Source organism: Corythoichthys intestinalis, chromosome 21, assembly GCF_030265065.1.
Source record: "Corythoichthys intestinalis isolate RoL2023-P3 chromosome 21, ASM3026506v1, whole genome shotgun sequence".
NCBI lineage: Eukaryota > Metazoa > Chordata > Actinopteri > Syngnathiformes > Syngnathidae > Corythoichthys > Corythoichthys intestinalis.
In genome coordinates, this window is record NC_080415.1 from 30,350,308 (window position 1) to 30,373,548 (window position 23,241).

General features: G+C 39.0%; 2 protein-coding genes across 3 annotated transcripts in view; one reads left to right on the forward strand and one right to left on the reverse strand.

Moving 5' to 3' along the window:
* The window catches only part of gpam (glycerol-3-phosphate acyltransferase, mitochondrial), a 34,676-nt gene extending 26,813 nt beyond the window's left edge, over nucleotides 1-7,863 (reverse strand). Inside the window, exons 1-4 of the mRNA XM_057826446.1 lie at nucleotides 7,650-7,863; nucleotides 2,941-3,082; nucleotides 2,750-2,869; nucleotides 2,446-2,519 (exon numbers count right to left, since the gene is read on the reverse strand). Coding sequence (XP_057682429.1) covers nucleotides 2,446-2,519; nucleotides 2,750-2,869; nucleotides 2,941-3,024 — 278 coding nt within the window. The 5' untranslated portion in view covers nucleotides 3,025-3,082; nucleotides 7,650-7,863. The remainder of the gene's footprint in view (nucleotides 1-2,445; nucleotides 2,520-2,749; nucleotides 2,870-2,940; nucleotides 3,083-7,649) is intronic.
* A 432-nt stretch (nucleotides 7,864-8,295) lies between these two features.
* LOC130909692 (60S ribosomal protein L19-like) lies at nucleotides 8,296-9,940 on the forward strand. Of its 2 annotated transcripts, none has more exons than XM_057826447.1 (6): nucleotides 8,296-8,390; nucleotides 8,930-9,036; nucleotides 9,110-9,232; nucleotides 9,315-9,435; nucleotides 9,502-9,612; nucleotides 9,750-9,940. In XM_057826447.1, exons 1-6 carry the CDS (start codon nucleotides 8,311-8,313, stop codon nucleotides 9,871-9,873), a joined length of 666 nt encoding a protein of 221 aa, XP_057682430.1. In that variant the 5' UTR covers nucleotides 8,296-8,310; the 3' UTR covers nucleotides 9,874-9,940. The 2 variants fall into 2 exon arrangements, with proteins under 2 accessions (XP_057682430.1, XP_057682431.1); XM_057826448.1 differs by lacking the exon at nucleotides 8,296-8,390 and adding an exon at nucleotides 8,398-8,501.
* The last annotated feature ends 13,301 nt before the right edge of the window (nucleotides 9,941-23,241 follow it).

Consider the following 23,241-nt stretch of genomic DNA (forward strand, 5'->3'; position numbering starts at 1 on the left):
ACGCTGCAATGCATGCTAGGAGGCATGTTGGACGACAACAGTGTTGACAGCAGATGGCAGCAGAGGTTGACTGTCTCGCCCAAGGGAGCAGTGATGGCCAAATGAAGCTTCTTCAAGCAATGAATGGTGGAATTTATGGTGGCTCATTTGGTCTTATGACAGTCGTATAATGCCGCTGTCAAATAAAGTGGTACCGGTGAATATCATTTGGTGTAAATATTCAATAATACAGTGAGGACAGCTGCGTCTTAAAGTCAAGTGTGCCTTATCTATGAGCAGATGTTGTTTTCGTGTCAAATTTGGTGGGTGGCAGCTTATAGTCAGGTGCGCCTTATGGTGCGAAAATTATGGTAATCGAGTAATCAGATAAAAAAATTCAAATACCTGAGCTGAGCCTCAAATAGTATTTAAGAAAAAAAGAGGATCTAAGTACAACAAAAGAACAATTGGCTTACTTAAATAGCAAAAGTCCTCTAGCTTAAATGCTACAAAATGCTAACATTTTTTACAATTCTCTTAACAAATGTTTGAAACACATATTCCCACAAAGAATGGCAACATATACCTATACAATATCACGACTGCATTAAACAAAGGAGCAGCTGGATTTAGCCATGTGAAATGAGTTATATCATATTCACTGTTGCCACTAACGGGCAGTGTATCCACCCATTTCAATAAAACATAATGAAAACAATTTCAAAACAAACCATTACAACTGCACTTTAATTAAACGAATACTCGGAGCAGCAAAATTTAATTCAAATCTTTTTTTCTAATCAAATTACTCGACTTAATTGATAGTTGAACCTCTACATTCAGTGGGGCAGATAAGTATTTAATCAATCACCAATTGTGCAAGTTCTCCTACTTGAAAAGATTAGAGAGGCCTGTAATTGTCAACATGGGTAAACCTCAACCATGAGAGACAGAATGTGGAAAAAAAAAAAAAAAAACAGAAAATCACATTGTTTGATTTTTAAAGAATTTATTTCCAAATTAGAGTGGAAAATAAGTATTTGGTCACCGACAAACAGGCAAGATTTCTGGCTGTCAAAGAGGTCTAACTTCTTCTAATGAGGTCTAACGAGGCTCCACTCGTTATCTGTATTAATGGCACCTGTTTTAACTCATTATCGGTATAAAAGACACCTGTCCACAACCCTAGTCAGTCACACTCCAAACTCCACTATGTCCAAGACCAAAGAGCTGTCGAAGGACACCAGAGACAAAATTGTAGACCTGCACCAGGCTGGGAAGACAATCTGCAATAGGTAAAATGCTAGATGTAAAGAAATCCAGGACCACTGATAATCTCCCTCGATCTGGGGCTCCATGCAAGATCTCACCCCGTGGCGTCAAAATGATAACAAGAACGGTGAGCAAAAATCCCAGAACCACACGAGTGGATCTAGTGAATGACCTACAGAGAGCTGGGACCACAGTAACAAAGGCTACTATCAGTAACACAATGCCGCCAGGGACTCAAATCCTGCACTGCCAGTCGTGTCCCCCTGCTGAAGAAAGTACACGTCCAGGCCCGTCTGCAGTTCGCTAGAGAGCATTTGGATGATCCAGAAGAGGACTGGAAGAATGTGTTATGGTCAGATGAAACCCAAATAGAACTTTTTGGTAGAAACACAGGTTCTCCTGATGGAGGAGAAAGAATACTGAATTGCATCCGAAGAACACCATACCCACTGTGAAGCATGGGGGTGGAAACATCATGCTTTGGAACTGTTTTTCTGCAAAGGGACCAGGAAGACTGATCTGTGTAAAGGAAAGAATGAATGGGGCCATGTATCGACAGATTTTGAGTGAAAATCTTCTTCCATTAGCAAGGGCATTGAAGATGAGACCTGGCTGGGTCTTTCAGCATGACAATGATCCCAAACACACAGCCAGGGCAACAAAGAAGCATGTCAAGGTCCTGCAGTGGCCTAGCCAGTCTCCAGATCTCAACCCCATAGAAAATCTGTGGAAGGAGTTGAAAGTCCGTGCCCAACGACAGCCCCAAAACATCACTGCTCTAGAGGAGATCTGCATGGAGAAATGGGCCAAAATACCAGCAACATTGTGTGAAAAGCTTGTGAAGAGTTACATAAAACGTTTGGCCTCCGTTATTGCCAAAAAAGGGTACATAACAAAGTATTGAGATTAACTTTTGGTATTGACCAAATATTTATTTTCCACTCTAATTTGGAAATAAATTCTTTAAAAATCAAACAATGTGATTTTCTGTTTTTTTTTTTTTCCCACAATCTGTCTCTCATGGTTGAGGTTTACCCATGTTGACAATTACAGGCCTCTCTAATATTTTCAAGTGGGAGAACTTGCACATTAATGGTTGACTAAATACTTATTTGCCCCACTGTATGTATATTTGGATCTAGACACAAAAGGCAGTACATGTTGATATGGAAAATCATTGCGACTGGGGTCTACCTGGTGTGTGTCTCATTGATGTAGATGACGTTACGTAACCCCAGTGAAGGAATACTGGGATTGAACAACTTCTCCTGCGGTGAGAATGCAAATAAACACCATTAGTCAGAAATTATGCTCATCATCATTTGGTCTCAAAAGAAACATCATAGTAAATTGACTTTTTAATGTTACTGCGAAACGTTAATTGACTCGGCGAGCTGCAGTCTGACACGACAGCAACTACCATAATAAACCTATCAAATGTCTCCTGCTCAATTACGCTAATGGTTAAGAGTTCATTCGCAGCAGTGTGTAAAATTACCCAGCTCTGTGGCGTGCATGAATGGCAGCAGCGGCCTACGAATGGCCTCTTCCTGTTCAGTAGACCCTCCTTCCACGTGGTGGCCACACAGCGCAGGACGGAAGGACTGGTGCTACGGTCCTTCAAGCAAAAAATAGAAATATTAATAACAATAATGTTCCTTTTGGTGCACAAACGTGTGCAAAGCTTACAGAATCGTCGTTAGGCCGCTTCCATTGGTTGCACCACTGCTCGCCATTGTTGACCTGGAGCAGTAAGCCGTCCGACAACTCCATGCTCGCTCGAGGACTGTTTTTCTCCTCCCTATGGACCGAATACTGTCTAACTGGACACCTATTATGGACAATAAGCATGGATCACCATTAGGTCTGCCATAATTACTCAACTAAATGAACAATTATTTGATTATTCGATTAAATCAACAAATATTATCCAGTTAATTCACTGTTAAAAGGCATTGCTGATCTATAAATTGTCCGAACTATATTTATTTTAAGGGGTGTACCCAATCCAATCAGTTGATCGGAAATCGGGCCGATCAGGTCATTTATCAGAGGATCGGAATAATTAAAAAAAATAAAAAGCAGCAAAAATAATCCAGAAATACAATTGCATTGCCAAAAGAAAAAAACAACAACTATACTCCGCAACACTGCTGTGAAAAAAAAAACAGGAAGTGCTGTAAACAGTAACACTACTGTAAAACTTTGGGAACTTTTGTAAAAAAAATAAATAAATAAAGACTTTTTTTATCGGATCGAGACTCGGTATCAGCGGATTCCCAAAATCAGGTGACCCGGACTCAAAAATGTGCGATTGGGACATCCCTATTTATTTCTATAAATAAATTAGATTTTTTTAATTTTTTTTTTGAAAGATAATTACAGGTCCTTCTAAAAAAATTAGCATATTGTGATAAAGTTCATTATTTTCTGTAATTAATAATAATTTTGAGGAATGAACCAGGCTGGGAGGTTTTAAAAGCCTCAGGAATCTTTCGCAGGTGTTTTGAGTTAATTCGTTGATTCAGATGACATAATATGCTAATTTTTTGAGACAGCCATTTTTTGTTTTTTCTTGATTTTATTGCCAAAATGATCAATATTAAAACAATAAACTTACTACTACTGCAGTTGTGTGTAATGAATCTAAAATATATGAAAGTCTCATGTTTATCAGTACATTACAGAAAATAATGAACTTGATCACAATATGCTAATGACCTGTATATTTATAGTTAATCAAAAGATAAAAATTTGCAAACATTTGATTTTGCTTTTGAAAACAATGATACAGAACAGTTTCATAATGTTCATAGTCATAGTACTTCTCAGATTTCCAGAGTAATAAAATAGTAATTGCCGTAATTTCTGGACTATAAGGAGCACCTGACTATAAGCTGCCACCCATCAAATTTGACACAAAAACGGCATTTGTTCATGGATAAGCTGCAGCTGTCCTCACTGTATTATGGGATATTTACACCAAAAGATATTAACCGGTAACACATTATTTGACAGCGACATCATAAGACTGTTATAAGACCACATGAACCACCATGACCACCTGCCTGCAAAGCTTCATTTGGCCATCACTGCTCTCTTGGGGAAGACAGTCAACCTCTGCTGCCACTTTTCTGTCAACACTGTTGTTGTCCAACACGCCTCCTAGCATGCATTGCAGCGTTATAGATGTAAATAATAATTAAAATTCATGTTCTGTGCTAACTATTTCTTGAGTTACTCTTCCAATTGTTTCATTAATTGGTATTTGTTAACACTTTATTTGACAGTAGCACTATAAAACTGTCATAATAACCACCATAATTTTGGCACTATACTGCCATGAGCATCAATGAATGCTTATGACAGATGTCATTTTGTGTCATCCGGCAAATTATCTCACTTTTGAATAGATGTAAAAGATCCGAGCTGGACACAAATGGAGCGTTGGTGGCAAAATTTTCCAGATGATACTTAACGACATTCATTCATTCATCGATGCCCATAATAGTGTCATAATCATGTCTTAATTATGACAGTCTCACGGCAGTTTTATGACGCTGTTGTCAATTAAAGTGTTACCTATTAACCTAAATAAATCAATAAATAAGCCGCACTGGACTATAAGCCGCAGGATTCAAAATGAGGGTGAAAAAGTTGCAGCTTATAGTCCACAAATCACGGTAGAAGTCATTTTATATGAAGTTGACTCATCACAAAAATAATTGGTTATTTATCAGCTATCACAATAATCATTTTTAGTCAGCCCTACTCGCAACCATTAATCCTAACTGTTTGCGGGCCCCGAAATGTCCATAAATAAACTGAGCGATACCCCGGCCAGTGTTTTCTCGCCAGCTTTTTTACCACAACTTTAGCAGGCACTTGTTTCACACACTTGATGAATGGATGCTGCGATGCTACACAGTCCAGCGTGCGTATTGTGTTTCAGCACCAGTGTCGGCGAGCACACTGATGAGGAGGCCCAGTGGGCTTTTTTAAGCGGGGTCATTGGCCGAGAGTAGTCTCTGGATGGGGTGACTGGTGGGAGCCAAACAAAAGCAGCTGAGGAATGAGAAGAAGTGGCCATTGGGGAAACAGTGGAAGATAGTTGCCATGACGTGAGTAGGTGTTACCAGAACTTTTTTTTCTCCAGGGTCAAGCAGTTATATAATAATAAAGTTGCAATTATAGAGTATCACATTTGTTTAACGTGTTAATAATGGAAGTCACGTAATTAATCATGATTATGATTTTAATCATTTTACACCCCTAATATGGCCTTTCATTAATAGTGTACTGCACGAATGCTATTTTTAGACCGTGACGTCGCGTTGTAAAGCGTAAGTGGGACATTATAGACGCGCCCTTGCATACAAACCATTATATTTCTGCTAGTTTTCTCCGGCAATCTTTACCAAACGAACATGCCGATCAAACACTGCTGATAAGGAACTTGTAGAAACAACTCTAGACATTACGACATATGAAGGATGTTTTCTTCATACGTTTCCCGAAACCAAAAACTCTGAGGAAAAACTTTGAAGAATGGGTCAACTTGCGTGGATGTTTAATGCCAGTGAGGTGAAGCCATTCACATTTCATATGCAGTAAACATTTTGTTGGCGGGCATGGTCCTAGAGAGTACGAGGAGGTAAGCCATTTTGATATTTTTACTTATTTTTTAGCATGGCGTTTTGCCGTGCTGCGTCTGTCTGACAATGAATGACCTGAAAAAATATTAAAATGGTATCTGACTGCCAGTGTTACCTTATCTGTTGTAAAAAACAACTTTAGTAAGGGGGAAGTGTAAATAAATTATAGAATTAAAGTGTTCGTTGGCTGTTGACGAGTAGCATTTGTGATCGCTACACAAAAATAGCAATGTAAATTGCCCCCAAGGACGGTCAGAGACGTAAGACAACCAGAGGATATAATATATAAGAAAGACAGGGCATATGGTGGTATAGGATAGATTGTTGAAACAGGAGAATGTCACTGTCAGTGGCGTAAGAAAAAGTTGTCGATAAAAAAGTTAAGGCTAAGCTTTGGTCGGCTCGTCTTTTTCAGCCCTCAACACTCAACCCATTGCTTTAACTGACCATTTGAATGTTCTTCCACATCTTTACCCGTGAATTTGGCACCAGGGACATCATTTTCGGACAGAATTGGTAGGTTTAGCTCTGTAAACATCTCCTTCGTACACTATTTGCATTCATTTACTATTGGGAACAAACGGGAGCTTGTCCTCCCCCTTAGCAACAGTAGCTAACGTCATGAATATTAATGAGCGGAAGTGACGTGTTGCGTGCGGTACGCCATTATCGAGTATCACATTTGTTCAGCACGTTAATGATGGAAGTCAAGTAATTAATCACGACTATAATTTTAATCAATTTACAGCCTTAATATGGTCTTGTGTGAAATGTGAAGTCATGGCTCTATGTCCAATAAGCAAATGCAGCCATTTGTGGCTCTTCTCCTACGTCTTCCACTGTTAGCATCCTGAGAGGCGCAGTTGTTTGTTGGCCGCCAACAGCGCTCATAGCATGGTATTAAACGTGACCCGTTTTTTCCCCCCCCCGATGAGAAAACGTGACATCCGATGTCACTGCCAAACTCAAGAGCAATATTTTCTATTCAGATTCTCTTCATACATGACTACAGTATTCTTTATTCTACATACATCATGAGGAAAAAACAAAATAGTAACGCACAGACACTAAGGAAACAAACTTTAATCAGATTACTGGCTTCGAAAAATGAACGCGCTAGATTACTCGTTACTGAACGAAAGTAATCAGATTACAGTAACGCATTACTTAGTAACGCATTACTGACAACACTGATTATGTTGCATTGTATGTCTACATATGTTGCCCCACTCTTTGTGTAAAAATATGTAATGCCTGTTTTAAATTCGTAAATTAATAAATACATTGATCTGCTTTAACATTAATGTTGTTTTGATTGTGAGGAGAAACAACGGCTGTGTAAAAATCCCATCACGTGATCTGTCAAATGACAGATGGAGATGCAAATAACTAGCCGCACAGACAACAATGGATAACTGGACGTCTGGCCTCACGCTGCATCACCAGTTAAGCGCAACCGGGATTAGCCACATGCTAACCGGGATAACGCTATAACTCTTGAGTTAAGATCGCATTGAGCAAGCGAAACGAGCGCATTTATATTTAAACATTAATGCCACCGTCTCAGAAACGAGAGAGCGCACTATTAGGTTCGAAGGCCGCTCAATGCGTGATGGAAGACGCCGCTACTGCCGACTACTGAGCTAACGTCAGCTTGTTTCCATGACAATGACAGCACGAGAAAGCCGATGCTTTGCTGTTAAGTGAAGGTGGAAATCATGGTAGCCGCAGGGTGTCGCTTACCTTCAATACCGCATTACGTTGACTCATATTTCAAAAAGAGGAAGTTAAAAATAAAACAAGTCGTTGACTAAAGTGTCTCCTACACAGAGCGTGACCGGTGTTTCTGATGTTGAGATGCCGGTGAACATGCTACACTGTTCTGACCGCACAGCAACAACTGAATGCAGCGACTATTACTAATGCCTTACGTCCATTGGAGCAAAAATCTCCAGACATCTTGTTAATATTGATGACGATGACATTATTCCTGATTGGCTGAGATTTGACTCCTACACCCAATCACAGAGAAGCACCTTATTAATATTCATTACGAATAGATCAAGGCGCGTTCATTCATGCGGCGTTAGGTCTTCTTCGGGTGTTTACTATTACTCGGTGTAAAACCACTACTGCCAGCACCAGGTTAACTATAGAACTGCACATTACGGCTGCGACGCCATCAGCTGTTATCTTATTACACTCTCTATGGGTGAAAAATAGAATTGCAGCCACTGGAGCGTACCAAATTGGCAACCAATAGGGGTGTTCGAGAAATTGTTTAGCTTTATAACATGTTTATCGTTGGCGAAACGCACACAAGTTTGGTTTTGAGTGAGAAAATTATTATTGTTTTAAATCTTACTACAAAACTTTAGGCTTTTAAAAACAATTTATATGGTGAATGATATCCACGTCACAGTACAATGGTTACGACCGGACCGACGAGTTTCCTCTCTTCGTCAAGCTAGCTGTAAGCATGAGGTAAGTTCGCCATTCGACGGCAAAAGTCGATTAATTTTAAAAGTTAGACATTGTCATAACCATCGAGTGAAGTCTTCTAAACGACAATAGATATACTACTTTAGTGTTGGTGTAAGGAAAATGTTCGTTTTCAAAGACACGTAGCTTACATATCATGTCACAACAAAGCTAAAGGCCACATGTAGAGACTTGGCAGACCTGTAATGGTGATCAGAGCAGGTTTTAGTTACAATTTGTACTTTTATTTGCAGTTTCACACATGCACTAACGTAAATTTATTAGGCAAGGAAGTAGTACGAGTGTTGACACTTTTGAAAACTCTGAAACTATAGTTTAAATAATCAATATGAAACGTGAGACAACCACACACCCTTTTGGGAGTAACAAGTTTGATACGATTTGCTATTATAAAGATATTAATAGACTGACTGAGTGAAAGCTTATGTGACATGTCCATGCGATATAGGTCTTAGAATTTTTGGCTTATATTATAATTGTATGTCAGCTTCAAATTACTCTTATCCAAACTCGTTTTTTAGTATGCTCAGGCTCCAGAAGCGCTTGGCGTCCAGCGTCTTGCGCTGTGGCAAAAAGAAGGTTTGGTTGGACCCCAACGAGACAAATGAGATCGCCAATGCCAACTCACGTGAGATGTTCTTACCACAGTTTACTTCCCCTCTAATTAATATGTTTATTAAACCTGTACCACAACTCAACAGGCCAGCAGATCCGCAAGCTGGTGAAAGATGGCCTCATCATCAGAAAGCCCGTGACGGTGCACTCCCGTGCCCGTTGCCGCAAGAACACATTAGCACGCCGCAAGGGACGTCATATGGGCTATGGTGGGGCTCTTTCATTAGTTGAAACCCATTGCACTCGACAGTCCTTAAATAAAATTGTAAACCTACTTTTTTGTGCTTCCAGGTAAGAGGAAGGGTACTGCCAATGCCCGTATGCCCGAGAAGCTGTCTTGGATGCGGCGCATGAGAATCCTGCGCCGTCTTCTCCGCCGCTACAGGGAGTCCAAGAAGATTGACAGGCACATGTGAGTAGGAAGTGACCATCTTTTCTTTACTGGATATATATTAAGTGAAATATTCTCTTTTTACAGGTACCACAGTCTGTACCTGAAGGCCAAGGGTAACGTGTTCAAAAACAAGCGCATCTTGATGGAGCACATCCATAAACTAAAGGCAGACAAGGCTCGCAAGAAGCTCCTTGCGTGAGTTTTAGTACTTAGTTCTTCAATTTGAACAGTCAAATTATTGGGGTCATACTTTGTGCTATTTGGGTTCATATTTGGGCAGTGGATGGCGTGACTTTCAATAACATTCTTGATACTCGTGTTTTTTCACGCAGCGATCAAGCCGAAGCCCGTCGCACAAAGACGAAGGAGGCCCGCAAGCGCAGAGAAGAGCGTCTCCAGGCCAAAAAGGAGGAGTTTATCAAGAACTTGGCCAAAGAGGACGAAGCCAACAAATAGCAATGATGTCATATGCAGGCGACGTTATACTCAGCTTTTTTGTTATTAATAAATTGGCTAAAAGTAACCATGTGTTGGTCTGGATCTTACATTTTTCAATGTGAACTTTGGATTGTAAGTAGTGGTGAATTGACTTAGAAATATCTATCATTCCGATATAATGGCATATACTGATATACAAGTACATTGGTAACGAGCTTGATTACAGATCTGAATGTAACCTGAGTGAAAGGCCACGATTTTATGAAATACAATTCCTACTAAAATTAGTGGTTGGAGCGAGTCTCCAACAGGCGGCAGCAGAGATCAAGTACATTTTCAGATTGGAATGTGCCACATTCAGTTATGGCGGTGTGAATACTTGATAGGTATATTAGTAGTGCATTTACTTGAGCTATATCTGTCAAATGGCATCAGTAAAAACCTAAATGAACTTTTTTCTTTAAAATGAATGGAAATTTGTTCAAGCTATCAAAAAATGGTCATTTCTTGTAATGTTCTTTTTTAAGCAACACAAGGGAAGTTTGTTTTCGTTGACTTTAGCAGCGTAGGTGGACAAAAGCGGTAGTGTTTTGCCTTTAGGAAGACTGCATTTTCAAAGGGGACCAGTGCACAGTGTTGTAAAATCCTAATCTACTCCCAGTCGCCTGCAGTTGGATTGAACAACATTTCTGTTTCCAGCGTCTGTGTGAGATGAATAGTGATTAGGTCATGAATCCAGTTGTGGCTTAACAATATATGACGATGTTGAAAATACAAATTTTGTACAATATTGCCCCTAAGCCCCACCCCCCTCACTCGAACCCGTAAGGGACTGACTCTGATGAATTCGGGTGGTGGGGCGAGTGAAAGCCGAGCCAATGTGTATTCTTAAGTGTCCTTTTATCCTGTTGGCTTCCCTTTTTTGTCCCCTCGGACAAAACTTTTCGTCTCTTTTGTTGCTCTGCCATCTTTTCAGAATTCTTGCGAAAGCGTTCGCATCGACTTCCGTCTTTATGACAATGGGGGAAGTGACATATGCTAGAAAGCAGCATATTTGTAGGTTTTTTTGCCACCCTCCTCAAAGTTAGTGCCGGTGAAAGTGATAGAGACCCCCTCAGGCCATAACAGGTGTCATTCAACTAGTTGTCATTCGAAATATAGCGAATGTTATGAAAATATTTTATAAAGGTTGAAAAGTTCCCTAGTGTTTCTTTAAATAGAAAATTGCTGCCATTGACTGTGACAGAAGGCCAAAAGACAAGTTTCCGAAGTACTTCCACTTCCGCATGTCTGCTGGCAACTTCCGTTTTAGAATTTCTCCATCCAAAACAACAGTGGAGTTGGAGTAACATTACTCATCAAAATCCCTTAAAAAAAGACCATTTGGAAATACCGCATCCATCTGTCATCATCACGACAGTGGAGGACAACATGGTCATGAAGGCAGATGTGGAACCAAGCTCGTGCCACCAAAAAGACCGGGTGTTTTTGTAGCCATGTTGCCACTGTGTTATGGAAGGTATGATCTTCATATCCCAGCATTTTCATGTGTCCGGTGCTCAAAAAATGCTAAAGCTAAAATCTTGCGCATAAAACAACTTGTTGCCTTTGATATTGTTATTACGATGATGATAATTGTAAATATGATGAACTTTAATAGTATTTACTACAACTACCCAGGGGTGGCCGAGAGGCTGGGATAGACAGTGGCTCGCCTCGCGGTGGACCGTCAGCTCGATTCCGAGACCCAACTACGAGCTTTTTAACTGCAGCAATTTTAAGATACGCTGGAGTCTCATCTGACCAAAGAACACGGTCCCAGTTGAAGCCTAGGACCATGTGTATTTTTGTGTGGGACCAAGATTGAGCTTTTTGGCAACAAACACTAAGTGGGTCTGGCGTGCCAAGAAAGATGCGCATGCTGAAAAGCACCTCATACCCACTGTGAAGTATGGGGGTGGGTCAGTGATGCTGTGGGGCTGTTTCGCTTCCAAAGGCCCTGGGAACCTTGTTAGGGTGCATGGCATCATGAATGCTTTGAAATACCAGGACATTTTAAATCAAAATCTGTTGCCCTCTGCCCGAAAGCTGAAGATGGGTCGTCACTGGGTCTTTCAGCAAGACAATGACCGTAAATATATGGCCAAATCTACACAGAAATGGTTCACCAGACACAAAATCAAGCTCCTCCCATGGCCATCTCAGTCCTCAGACCTTGTTTTGTTGGCAAAAGGGGGTTGTACAAAGTATTAACACCAGGGGTGCTAATAATTGTGACACATATTATTTGATGTCAAATAATTTTTTCTTCATGTGGGATTTTTTTCCCCACTGAATGAATGCACTTGCATTGAAGGTTGGATTTTTCTCTTTTTTTTTCATTACGGTCCCATATAATTTGAATAAAAAATATATATTAGAAGCTAAAAAACACATCTTTTTCAGGGGTGCCAATAATTATGGAGGGCACTGTAGTCGCCTCCAGGACAGCACTACAAGTCTCAGAGTCTCATCTACGTCATGCTGAATCAATTTTTGGAGATTCCGTGGGTTTCTCTGCTTTGATTTCGCAGTTTTAACTTTGTCAACACACTACTTACTTCAACCGCAATTTATGTTGTTCTTTGTAAACAGGAAGTTCGGAGCAGAAATGTTTCCATGTTTCGCTAAGGAAACTTGTCTATAGATTTAAACTGCTAGCGATGTTAGTGAATGATGATGATCTAGTGCTATTGACAGGAATAGATTTCCATCCAATCCAAATGAACTGGGAAGGCCATCAGTGGAAGTGAACAATTTTGATGTGAGAGTTTATTACTCAAATATTGACAGCGATAGATGTTCAATCCACTTTGACTGGGAGGGGCTGATGATAGCAGCCAATGAGTTAAAAGTCACAGCAGTGAATGAGTTAAACCAGCCTGTCCAGTTAAATCCATGATCCATATTTTATAATAGTGTCCACAGAAATAGGTCACATTGAAGCCAACTTTTATGGAGACGCAATATAAAAGTGCGTAAAAATAAAAAGCCATCTCAGGTAAAGTAAATGAGAGGCTTCTGTATAGGCGGAGGCCATTTTGCGGCTGGCCTCATCTCGTTTCTACATTACGGGGCGGCACTACTGTTTCCTGGAGCGTGAGCATTAATGGGATTAGACGAGGGGAAGGAATATGAGCTGCTCTTCATTATTACGCTCTACCTTCAAAGCACACCACGTCCAATTTTCCACATGTAACAATAATAGTAGCTCATGTAATTACACATCACTTTGACCCGCTTCGCTGCCTTGCGTTGCGCTTTTTATTTTCTTTCACAGCTGGCTTATAAATAATATTTATATCTGTTAAAAGATGTCCTTAGAGGGGGAGCTTCAAGGCTCAAACAACTGTGGGGAAGCAAGAAAAAAAAAAAAAAAACAGCTGGAGGCAGCAAACAAAAACGGTTCATTAAATAATAAATGAGTCAGCAAACGCTAAATACATTAAAATTCTAAACAAGTTAAGCCGCGGAGTGATTTATTTTCTCACTTTTGCAACTAAGCAGGAGAAGTTTAATTAACAATTGGGTGACAAATGTGATATGGATTTACTTATGTTTGTGTTTAGTGTACGCATGCATGCATTAGCTAAGTGTGTGGACAAGGCACAAGATCAGGAATTTACATTTGAAGTGCAAATGCTGCGAACTGAGTGGCACTCAAGAGGCCAAGAGATGAAAATAAGAAGCAGAGTCATTTGAAATTTATGCTTCATGGTCGATCAATAAAGGTTCTGCTCACATCCAACACTGTAGATTTAATTAACTAATTCACTTTGATTATGTGTCGTTGTACTTAGTAAAAAGAAGAACATGTATATGGCAGAAAACAGACAAGGCTGAAAAAGCAGTTTCTGCACTTGCACCCTTCTTTAATAAACTGCTGTATTTTAAGCCAAAAGAACTGTTGTGTTTGATAGAACAATATGTCTATATGCTGCCATAGCAGTTTCATGGGGCATTAAGCCCCCTAACTATTTTTAATTTTTTTGTTTTACCCTGGAGAGCCCTGTTTACAGACACCGTGCAACCGCTTTTGTTTCAACGCAGCCATAAAAAGAAGGTAAGTAATAATTAGGGTTGTTCCGATCATGTTTTTTTGCTCCCGATCCGATCCTGATCGTTTTAGTTTGAGTATCTGCCGATCCCGATATTTCCCGATCCGATTGCTTTTTTTTTGTGCTCCCGATTCAATTCCTATCATTCCCAATAATTTTTCCCGATCATATTTTGGCAATGCATTAAGAAAAAAATGAATAAAACTCGGACGAATATATACATTCAACATACAGTACTTAAGTACTGTATTTGTTTATTATGACAATAAATCCTCAAGATGGCATTTACATTATTAACATTCTTTCTGTGAGAGGGATCCACGGATAGAAAGACTTGTAATTCTTAAAGGATAAATGTGACTTTGTATATTGTGAGAAAATATTGCCATCTAGTGTATTTGTTGAGCTTTCAGTAAATGATACTGTAGCCATTTAACTGTTCTGCCCAAATGCATGATGGGAAGTGCAACCATGATTGCGTGTAGTGGTACCAATTGATATATCTTCTCTGCGTTGGGAACTAACATAGGGTGTTAAGAAAAAGGTCGACTACTACCTTTCTTCCCCACATTGCGTCCCACGATATTTCTAATTGTTGGGGATTGTAAAGCTTTAGCCAATTAAAAAAAGTTTCCAAAGGCTGCCAAAATTCACTCTACTCATTTTACGCTGCCTTTTAGCTCTATATACTGTATAGGTATAACGGCGCCATTAAAGATTGAACGCGACAATGCGTGAGTGGGTCGTGCAGCGCATGCGTTTATTGCATTAAATATTTTAACGTGATAAATTTTTTCAAAAATTAATTACCGCCGTTAACGCGATAAATTTGACCCTACTTTAAGCCTAGACTAAAGACTCTGGATGAGTGTAACACATTATGTCTGTAACGTTAAATACAATTACAAAACAATTCAATTAAAAAAAAAAAAAAATTTTTAAAAGGCATGTCCTATATTTTTTTGCCAATTCCAATACTTTGAAAATGACGTGATCGGACCCGATCGATCGGCATCATCTCTAATAATTATATTTATAATTCAAAATGTCCATCATTTTTAGCTTAGAATCATTAATTGATGTCTATATTGTCTAATATTTAGTTTAAAAAAAAAAAAAAAAAGCGACTTACAGTGGTAACTCTACATACAAAGTTAATTTGTTCCAGGACCTTGTTTATAAGTCGAAATGGTCGTATGTCGAGCAGGATTTTCCCATAAGAATACATTATAATTCCATTAATTCGTTCCACAGCCCGAAAACCTACACTAAATCCTTAATAAATACTGCTGGTACTATTACAAATGGCAATTACACATAGCAAAACACATACATTATTAATAAAAACTGGATTAGTAAAATAATATAAATAAAAATTCCTGTAATAATGTAACGAATCGCGTTCTAATGTGGCGGACGTTTTTTGCTGTCCCTGAACGGTGAGTTAAGAGAGCTTTCTCTTTTAATGTTTTGTTGTTGCCGTCAACTGGAGCGGACAGTAGGCGTGCTGTGTTGCACAAGTTCTGAAATAAATCACGCGTAAGCGCTGTGGTTCGCAGGAATGAGGCCCCCTTGCCCCCGTTGGGGCGGACTGGGGCTTCTCCTCCGGAAAGCTTTTGGGCTGGCTCTTCAGCGGATAGAAGCCACCGAGCTTCTTTCCTAGCGCCTTTCAGACTGGCTACCCACTGCGGCCGGTTGCTGAGACCCGGCCTTCACCTTCATTGCGCCTCGGGGTTTCAGGACCCTCCGGGTAAGCGTCACCTTTTTCCCTTCACCACCTGCACTAACCTTCTTGGAACCTGTGTTGATTTCCCTCACAAGAAAATCCGACATGCACCCATCTTGAGCGAGTCCATGTCGTCAAATTTCGAGCATGTCCTCGGGTGAAGAAACAAATGGTGAGTCAAATTTTATGTCGGATGTCGAAAAGATCGTGTGTCGAAGAGATTGTATGTTGAGGTATTACTGTAATAAAATTATTCACTCACATATTTGAAACTTTTGAACAAAATACGTCACAATGAATTAAATAGTGTCTGTAAATATGTCACGGATATCTACCTCATAACTATTGCTTAATTGTATTTTTTTTTGTTACTGTCGCATTTTCCCCAATATTTTAGATGATAAATCAATTGATCAGAAAAAAAAAAGAAAAAAAAAAGTTTAAAAGGGCAAATATTTAAAAAGAAAATCTCGACCACTCCTTGATGTCTGTGATTTCTGCATTGCGACCCTTGTTATATTACCGTGTTTCACCCATAAAATCCCCCAAAAGTCCTGCTGTGGCTATTCACAGCTGTGTCTTGACACTCGGTTGAGTCATGCTATGTTTCTGGATCGAAACAAGGTACGTACGTGATAATATCTCGTTAAAATCATGGCGTCTTTAATTTGCTTACTCATGCTCTCACCTAGAGTTAGGGTTTCACAGTTTAAATTTTTTTTTTTTTAAATGCCCTCCTGTTCAAATTTTTTCTTCCCCCAGAAATTGAGATTTTAAGCTTTCCAATGATGTATCACACATGCATATAGGACAATTTTGAAATTTGGCCAAATTGGGGATCACAGAGCGGAACTTCAAGTCACCTGAGTGTTTTCCGCCATATTTAAAACCAGGCATGAAAATGGGTCAGGGGTTAAAAAGGTGAGAAAGGTGTGGAGGAAATATGTTCCGGCGTTCTGCTAAAATGTCCGCCGTCGGCAAAACATCCTACATGTGGCGAATTTGACCATTTTAATTTTTCACATAAGGCTTAATATTCGAGTTAACGGGGGTTTAATTAGTTGAAGGAGTTGATTTCAACCACCATTGACTCGCGCTAGCTTAGCCACTCCGGAGCCCTGAAACTAACAAATAACTGTCAAACTGCACAGAATTTGTTCAAATCATTTCCAACGACTAATTAAACCCCGGCTAACTCAAAGATTAAGCCTAATGTAAAAAAATCTGAACTTCCCCTTTAAAATAAAGACCATTGAATATGGCCCTTAAAATGTTGTCTATAAAAGTTTTAGAGCAATAAAACAAACAACACAAATGAATAAAATGAACAGGAATCCTTCAAAGTATTTCATAATGGGTCCAAATTATTTTTCGAACAGATCATGTGACTAGAGAACCTTAGAGACAGCCGTTTGCATTGCTTAGCCAAAACTACAGCTGAGGAGGCAAGATGGATATTTAGAATTTCTTTAAACCTAAGCTTTCAAAGCCCTCAACAACAACTGAGCTTGAACCGAGGATTGAGCACGAGCAGTATCAAAAAGTCCTGGCTGTCGTGTTACCTGTTGTGCTGTAATTCCAAGTGGTGCTTGAATTGGATGCTTATAGCGGTGGACAGTCTTTTTGAGCCAGCGCAAAGTTTGCAGCACACGGAGATATTTTTGTTATCTTTACTGGACAAAAATGTGAAGTAATGGCTGTGTTTCCAGTGTGCAAATGCAGCCGTTTGTAGTATATCTCCTGCCTATTTCATTGCATCCTGGCGAGGTAGCAAGGCTATGTTGTTTTGGCCGCAAACTCCCAGCGCTCACGCATCATGGTCATACACGTGACCCTTTTTGTTCCATCCCCGATTAAAAAATGTGACATGTGATGTCACTCCCATGACTACAGTATTCTTCATTCTACACACATTATGGGGCAATAACAAAATAGTAACGCACAGGCATCAAGGAAAGTAATTTTACTCAGATTACTGATTTAGAAAAATGAACGCGTTAGATTGTTCTTTACTGAAAGAAAGCAATCAGATTTGTTACGCATTACGATACCGCGTTATTGACAACACTGCTTTTATATTACAGTTAAATACACAAGCTTGACGCTACCTTAACGGGAGCTATTTTTTCACCGGACGCTCCGGCAGTGTTCAACGCAAGCTGCAACGAACGGCAGTAACTTTGTCATACCACAAAATATGAAAACGAAAACCATTACTCACTAAATTCAATATGCTGGCAAATGCATTCATCTAAAAACAATTGGGAGTGATACTTTACCTCCTCCGGCGAATGTGAATTTGTGCTTAGTACAAGATCATCTTTCGCAATTAGCGATCTTTGACGCTCTTTTTTTTTTTTTTCCTCCCCGCATACAAACTTGTTTCTCTCTCTCAGCGGCTGTGATTAACCTCAATGAAGTTGCTGTCCTAGCTAAGCCTTGCCTATCATTCGTCTTTGTAAGTTTTTAGTAACTTTGTGTATTGAATTTGAAAGGAAAATGTGTGTTTTGTTTTTGACGAACTTTTTCATGAAGCTAAACTGTTGAAGCTACTCACATGTGGAAAAATACGAGTGTACAACGTTTTAAATGTATTCATTTGGTATATTTCAGTTACCAGGATTTGAGAGATCAATAAATTGAAGAATTTACGCCTTGCGTTTGGAGTGCTTGTTTTTGGGTTTGCTGGAATAGCGTCACTGGCACACGCAGCATCAAACAGGGGAAGGGGTAAGCGCTGCCGCGCCAAGCTAATTCTGGCTGCATTTTCGACACATGAAAAATAACGAATACGTACTACTGTATGACGGAAAATTTTAGTGGTTTTGTAACCGCGACGTTTTCATAGCATGGTAATCCGTGAAGGTAACTGGCACATGCCTACAAACGAACCCCCCCCCCCCCCCCCAACATTTTTTTCTCCTCGGATCTACACGATTCACGTAGGTCATCCTTTTTGACTTCAAAACGGCGAATTTCGCCGAAAGGTGAGAGATTTTCATGCCTGTAAAACACCCATTCATCACAATACAGTATACGTCTAATCAGTTTTGACAAGAAAATAAGTGTGAATGTGAAAGTAAAACTTTCCCGGTGATCCGCTTATCCCAAACAAAATAGCAAAGTCAACTTCAACCAAATTTGCTTTGCCAATCATCTTCCACCTCAGGCGTAATAAAACAAACAATAGAGACGCTGCAAACTCAGCATGTAGATAGAATTAAATATATATTCCTAAATACAGGCCTAGAAAAGAGCTTAGGCAAAGGAGCTGAAAAATTCATACCGCTGCATCGGCAAATGCGCAGTGACATGAGCCACGGAGAGCACAGGAAAAAAAAAAAGCTTCATTTTAAATACCTTTCTTTGCGACTTAATGGATTTTCAAGTGTGCTTGTAAGAGTTCTAACAGTACTTTATGCTTTGAAAGCAAATAAGGTCAGCAAGAGGTGAACCAAGCCCAATTGGGAAGTTGTCTGACATGTTGTTGGACAATAAGAATACTGTACTGTAATTTTTGGCTTTTGTGTTGTTTTTTTTAATAACTTTTTTTGACTGTAACAGACAGGCCCCGGGTTACAATGGACCCGACTGACGCGACTTCGACTTTATGACGCCTGAGTCTCGTTTAAAAAAAAAAAAAAATTAATGTTGACTCTTGTTTTGTGATGCATGCTTTTATTTTGACGCAGGAAAAAACCCCACACACACAAACAGAGCAGCCGAGTGACAGAGGTGACAGCCTGCCGCTCACATTTGTTGCTTGTGAAGCATCCAGAGGTGACAGCTTTATATAACCCCATTTGTACAACTGTTATATTGTGTTTTCAATTGTCGTCGAATACTTCGAGCGAGCTTTTGCGATTGTTTTTTATGTTGAGCGCCTTGAAAGGTGGAAAAGCGCTATAAAAGTATAAAACCATTTACCATTTGTGCAGACGCTAACTGACACATGCTAATTGTTTGCTATTGTTGTATCAGCAGCTACTTGGAAACACAAACTTGAATTGCTATTATTGAAGATGAGACTGATTTCATTTCATTTTATTTTGGTTTCATTATGCAAGTGTTGATGTCATGAGCCGCTGAATATTGTCAGCAAACCACATGGGCGTCTGACATCATCATTTCGGAGCTAAGCTAACTGTCTAGCTAGGGCTTAGCTCCAACGTCTTGGGAGGACAGTACAAAAATGTACAGTCCCTGACAAAAGTCTTGTCGCTTATCCATTTTGTAGAAACAATTGCTAATAACCTGACTTTTAATTATTCAGCTGGTTTCAGAAATGGCTCATATGAAAGCTAAGACCCTCCAAAATGATGTTGAATGTGAAATATATTTGTTCCACAGAAAAAAGGTTTATCATTTAATGAAGACATAAAGGTCAATTTTTAGCAAGACGAAAGTTTTGTCGCCTACAGAAAGTAGTGTGAAAATTGAACAAAAACTGTGCTTCAAATACAAAAATATGTTACATAACATAAGAGAATTAAAGTCGTGGTGCTGCGAGATCCTAATTTAATATTTTGTATGATTCATTGGCTTGAAGGACTGCATCCATGAGGTTCGGCAAGGATTCATACAATTTATTGATGAAGTCATCAGGAACATCAAAGAAAGCAGTCTTGCAGGCCTCCCAGAGTTCATCAATATTCTTGGGTTTCGTCTTCCATGCTTCCTCTTTCATCCTGTTCATGTCTGGTGACTGGGCTGGCCAGTCCTGGAGGATCTTGATCTTCTTTGCCTTGAGGAACTTTGAGGTAGAGATTGAAGTATGCGATGGAGCACCATCCTGCTGCAGAATTTGTCCTTTTTTATGATTAGGAATGTAAGAGTCAGCTAAGATTTGTTGATATTTCAAACTATTTATGTTCCTTTCCACCCTGCAGATCTCTCGCACACCCCCATACTGGATGTAACCCCAGACCATGATTTTGGTAATGATGCAACCACCAAACTTCACTGTTTTCTGAGTGAATCTCGGATCCATGTGGGCTCCAGTAGGTCTCCTGCAATATTTGCGGCGACTGTGGTGTAATTCAATGGAAGATTTATCTGAAAAATCCACCTTTTGCCACAAAACAGTGAAGTTTGGTTGTGGCAAAATCATGGTCTGGGGTTACATCCAGTATGGGGCAGGGATGGAAATGGATAAGCAACAAGACTTTTGTCAGGGACTGTATTAAAAAAACACACACAATCCATAATGAGTCATTTTAAAGCTCGTTAAGTGCAAAATATGAAATAGGTGAGAAACCCAATGTCATTTTTGTTGTCTGCCAATTAGAGTCCATTAAAAGTGTTAATTTGATTTAAAATCACAGTCATCTTGTCCTGCAAAGTGTGCATATTAGCAAATTTGAAGCCAAATTATTATCATTTATGACATAATTATTACCATTGCCAATCAGATTTTTCATATTAGGTGTCATTTTAAATCTATTCTTAGTGTAGAATTTGAAGTATGTGAGAATGCCTCCAGAAATCTGAACAGGACGTGCTTTTACTTTGAAATGTTCACCGGAAGTACGTTTGCTAAGCCACGAACCATACGCTTTACTCTCAGTAAAAAAACAAAACAAAAAAACAGTGCACTCTGCTACTCGTCATGCATGTGGCGTCAGTAATTGTTTTTTTGTTTCTTCTTTTGTTCGCATCGTTTGCAAATGGTGTAATCCGGTGATTTTTCATGTTTGAAGTGTCACCTTTTAACCGCAATTTTGCGTTGTGGAGAAGACTGCCAATGTTTTATAGCAGGCTAAATTGGTTAGTACTGTACATTGTTTTTTTCCATTCGCTTCAATGTGGCAATGCTAACGTTTTACAATGTTTAATATTGATGTGTTTCTTTGTTTTGTATGTCTGAACTTTAATTCCACGGCGTGTTGATGGCCAATAAACATCTGTGAGAGCTACTGGAGTCTCATTTACAATCAACATGCACGTGTGCCGAGTGCACTTAGCACACGCACGCACAAATGTATGCAAGCAAGAACACGGCGATAAATCACAGCCGGGAAAATTACCGCCCTCATTTTTATTTACCGTGTGATAATTTGACTTATTGCATATCGCGACAGGCTTAGTTATCATGCTAAAATATTTAACCAACCTTGACCAATATTCAACTAGAAACTAAATGTCTCATGTATAAATCATGTTTTTACATTTGTCAATACGTGAAACCTACAAAAAAAAATGGAGGTTGCATGATGTTTGTAATATGAAACGGAAGAGCCAATTATGTTTTGGGTTCAGATAAGGAATTTCGTTATAACTTGATCATGAATTTCCCAATTTAACTCACATCTGCAGGGTTTATGATATGATGTGAAAGGGTCAAAGGTCACAGAGGTCAGAAATATGGCGTTACATTGAATTTGACGGCGTAGGTGGAGGTCTGCGCCATCAGAGTGTTCCCCTAGTTTACTGTTATATTAGTCAAGGCTTTAGATTTTAGCTCGAAAACGGCACTGGAACCAAAAACTGTGCTGAGAAAATATAGATTATGAATATTGTTTTTGTCTGCAATAAAAAAATATATAAATAAAACAAATAGTAGAAATGAAACATTTAGGTTTTTTTTACCTTTTTTGTTTGTCATTTAAATATTATATATTAAGTGAATAAAATTAAGTAATAGTTAAGAATGAACTAGGGCTGTCAAAATTATCGCGTTAACGGGCGGTAATGATTTTTTTTCATTAATCACGTTAAAATATTTGACGCAATTAACGCGCATGCCCCGCTCAAACAGATTAAAATGACAGCAGAGTGTCATGTCCATTTGTTACTTGTGTTTTTTGTCTCCCTCTGCTGGCGCTTGGGTGCGACTGATTTTATGCACCATGAGCATTATGTAATTATTGACATCAACAATGGCGAGCTACTAGTTTATCTTTTGATTGAAAATTTTACAAATTTTATTAAAACGAAAACATTAAGAGGGGTTTCAATATAAAATTTCTATAACTTGTACTAAAATGTATTATTTAAGAACTACAAGTCTTTCTATCCATGGATCGCTTTAACAGAATGTTAATGTTAATGCCATCTTGTTGATTTATCGTTATAATAAACAAATACAGTACTTATGTACAGTATGTTGAATGTATATATCCGTCTTGTGTCTTTATCTTTCCATTCCAACAATAATTTACAGAAAAATAAGGCATATTTTATAGATGGTTTGAGTTGCGATTAATTACGATTCATTAATATTTAAGCAGTGATTAACTTGATTAAAAATTTTAATCGTTTGACCGCCCTAGAATGAACTAAAATATTACTCCTTTTTAAAAAATTGTAAACAAATATTAATATTAAAATAAAAAATACTATAAAGAGGAAAAAAGAATTGGACCATTTCAGGTGAACAATGACTAAATTAAAAACTATTGGAATACTTATTCATCAATTTGATAATTGGTTAGTTTTCGATTCATCTTGGGAGCTCTAATGGAAAGTGACACTAACTACAACATCCTTTTTCTTCCCTTTTCTTCGTATCCTGTTTGTTGAAACAATAAAATGTCCATCAGCAGGGTGAATAATCACTCACAA

Coding starts and splice junctions, on each gene's coding strand:
- LOC130909692 (XM_057826447.1), top strand. CDS start 8,311: ATGATATCCACGTCACAGTACAATGGTTACGACCGGACCGACGAGTTT. Junction 8,391..8,929: donor AAGCTAGCTGTAAGCATGAG/GTAAGTTCGCCA, acceptor CTCGTTTTTTAG/TATGCTCAGGCTCCAGAAGC. Junction 9,037..9,109: donor GATCGCCAATGCCAACTCAC/GTGAGATGTTCT, acceptor ACAACTCAACAG/GCCAGCAGATCCGCAAGCTG.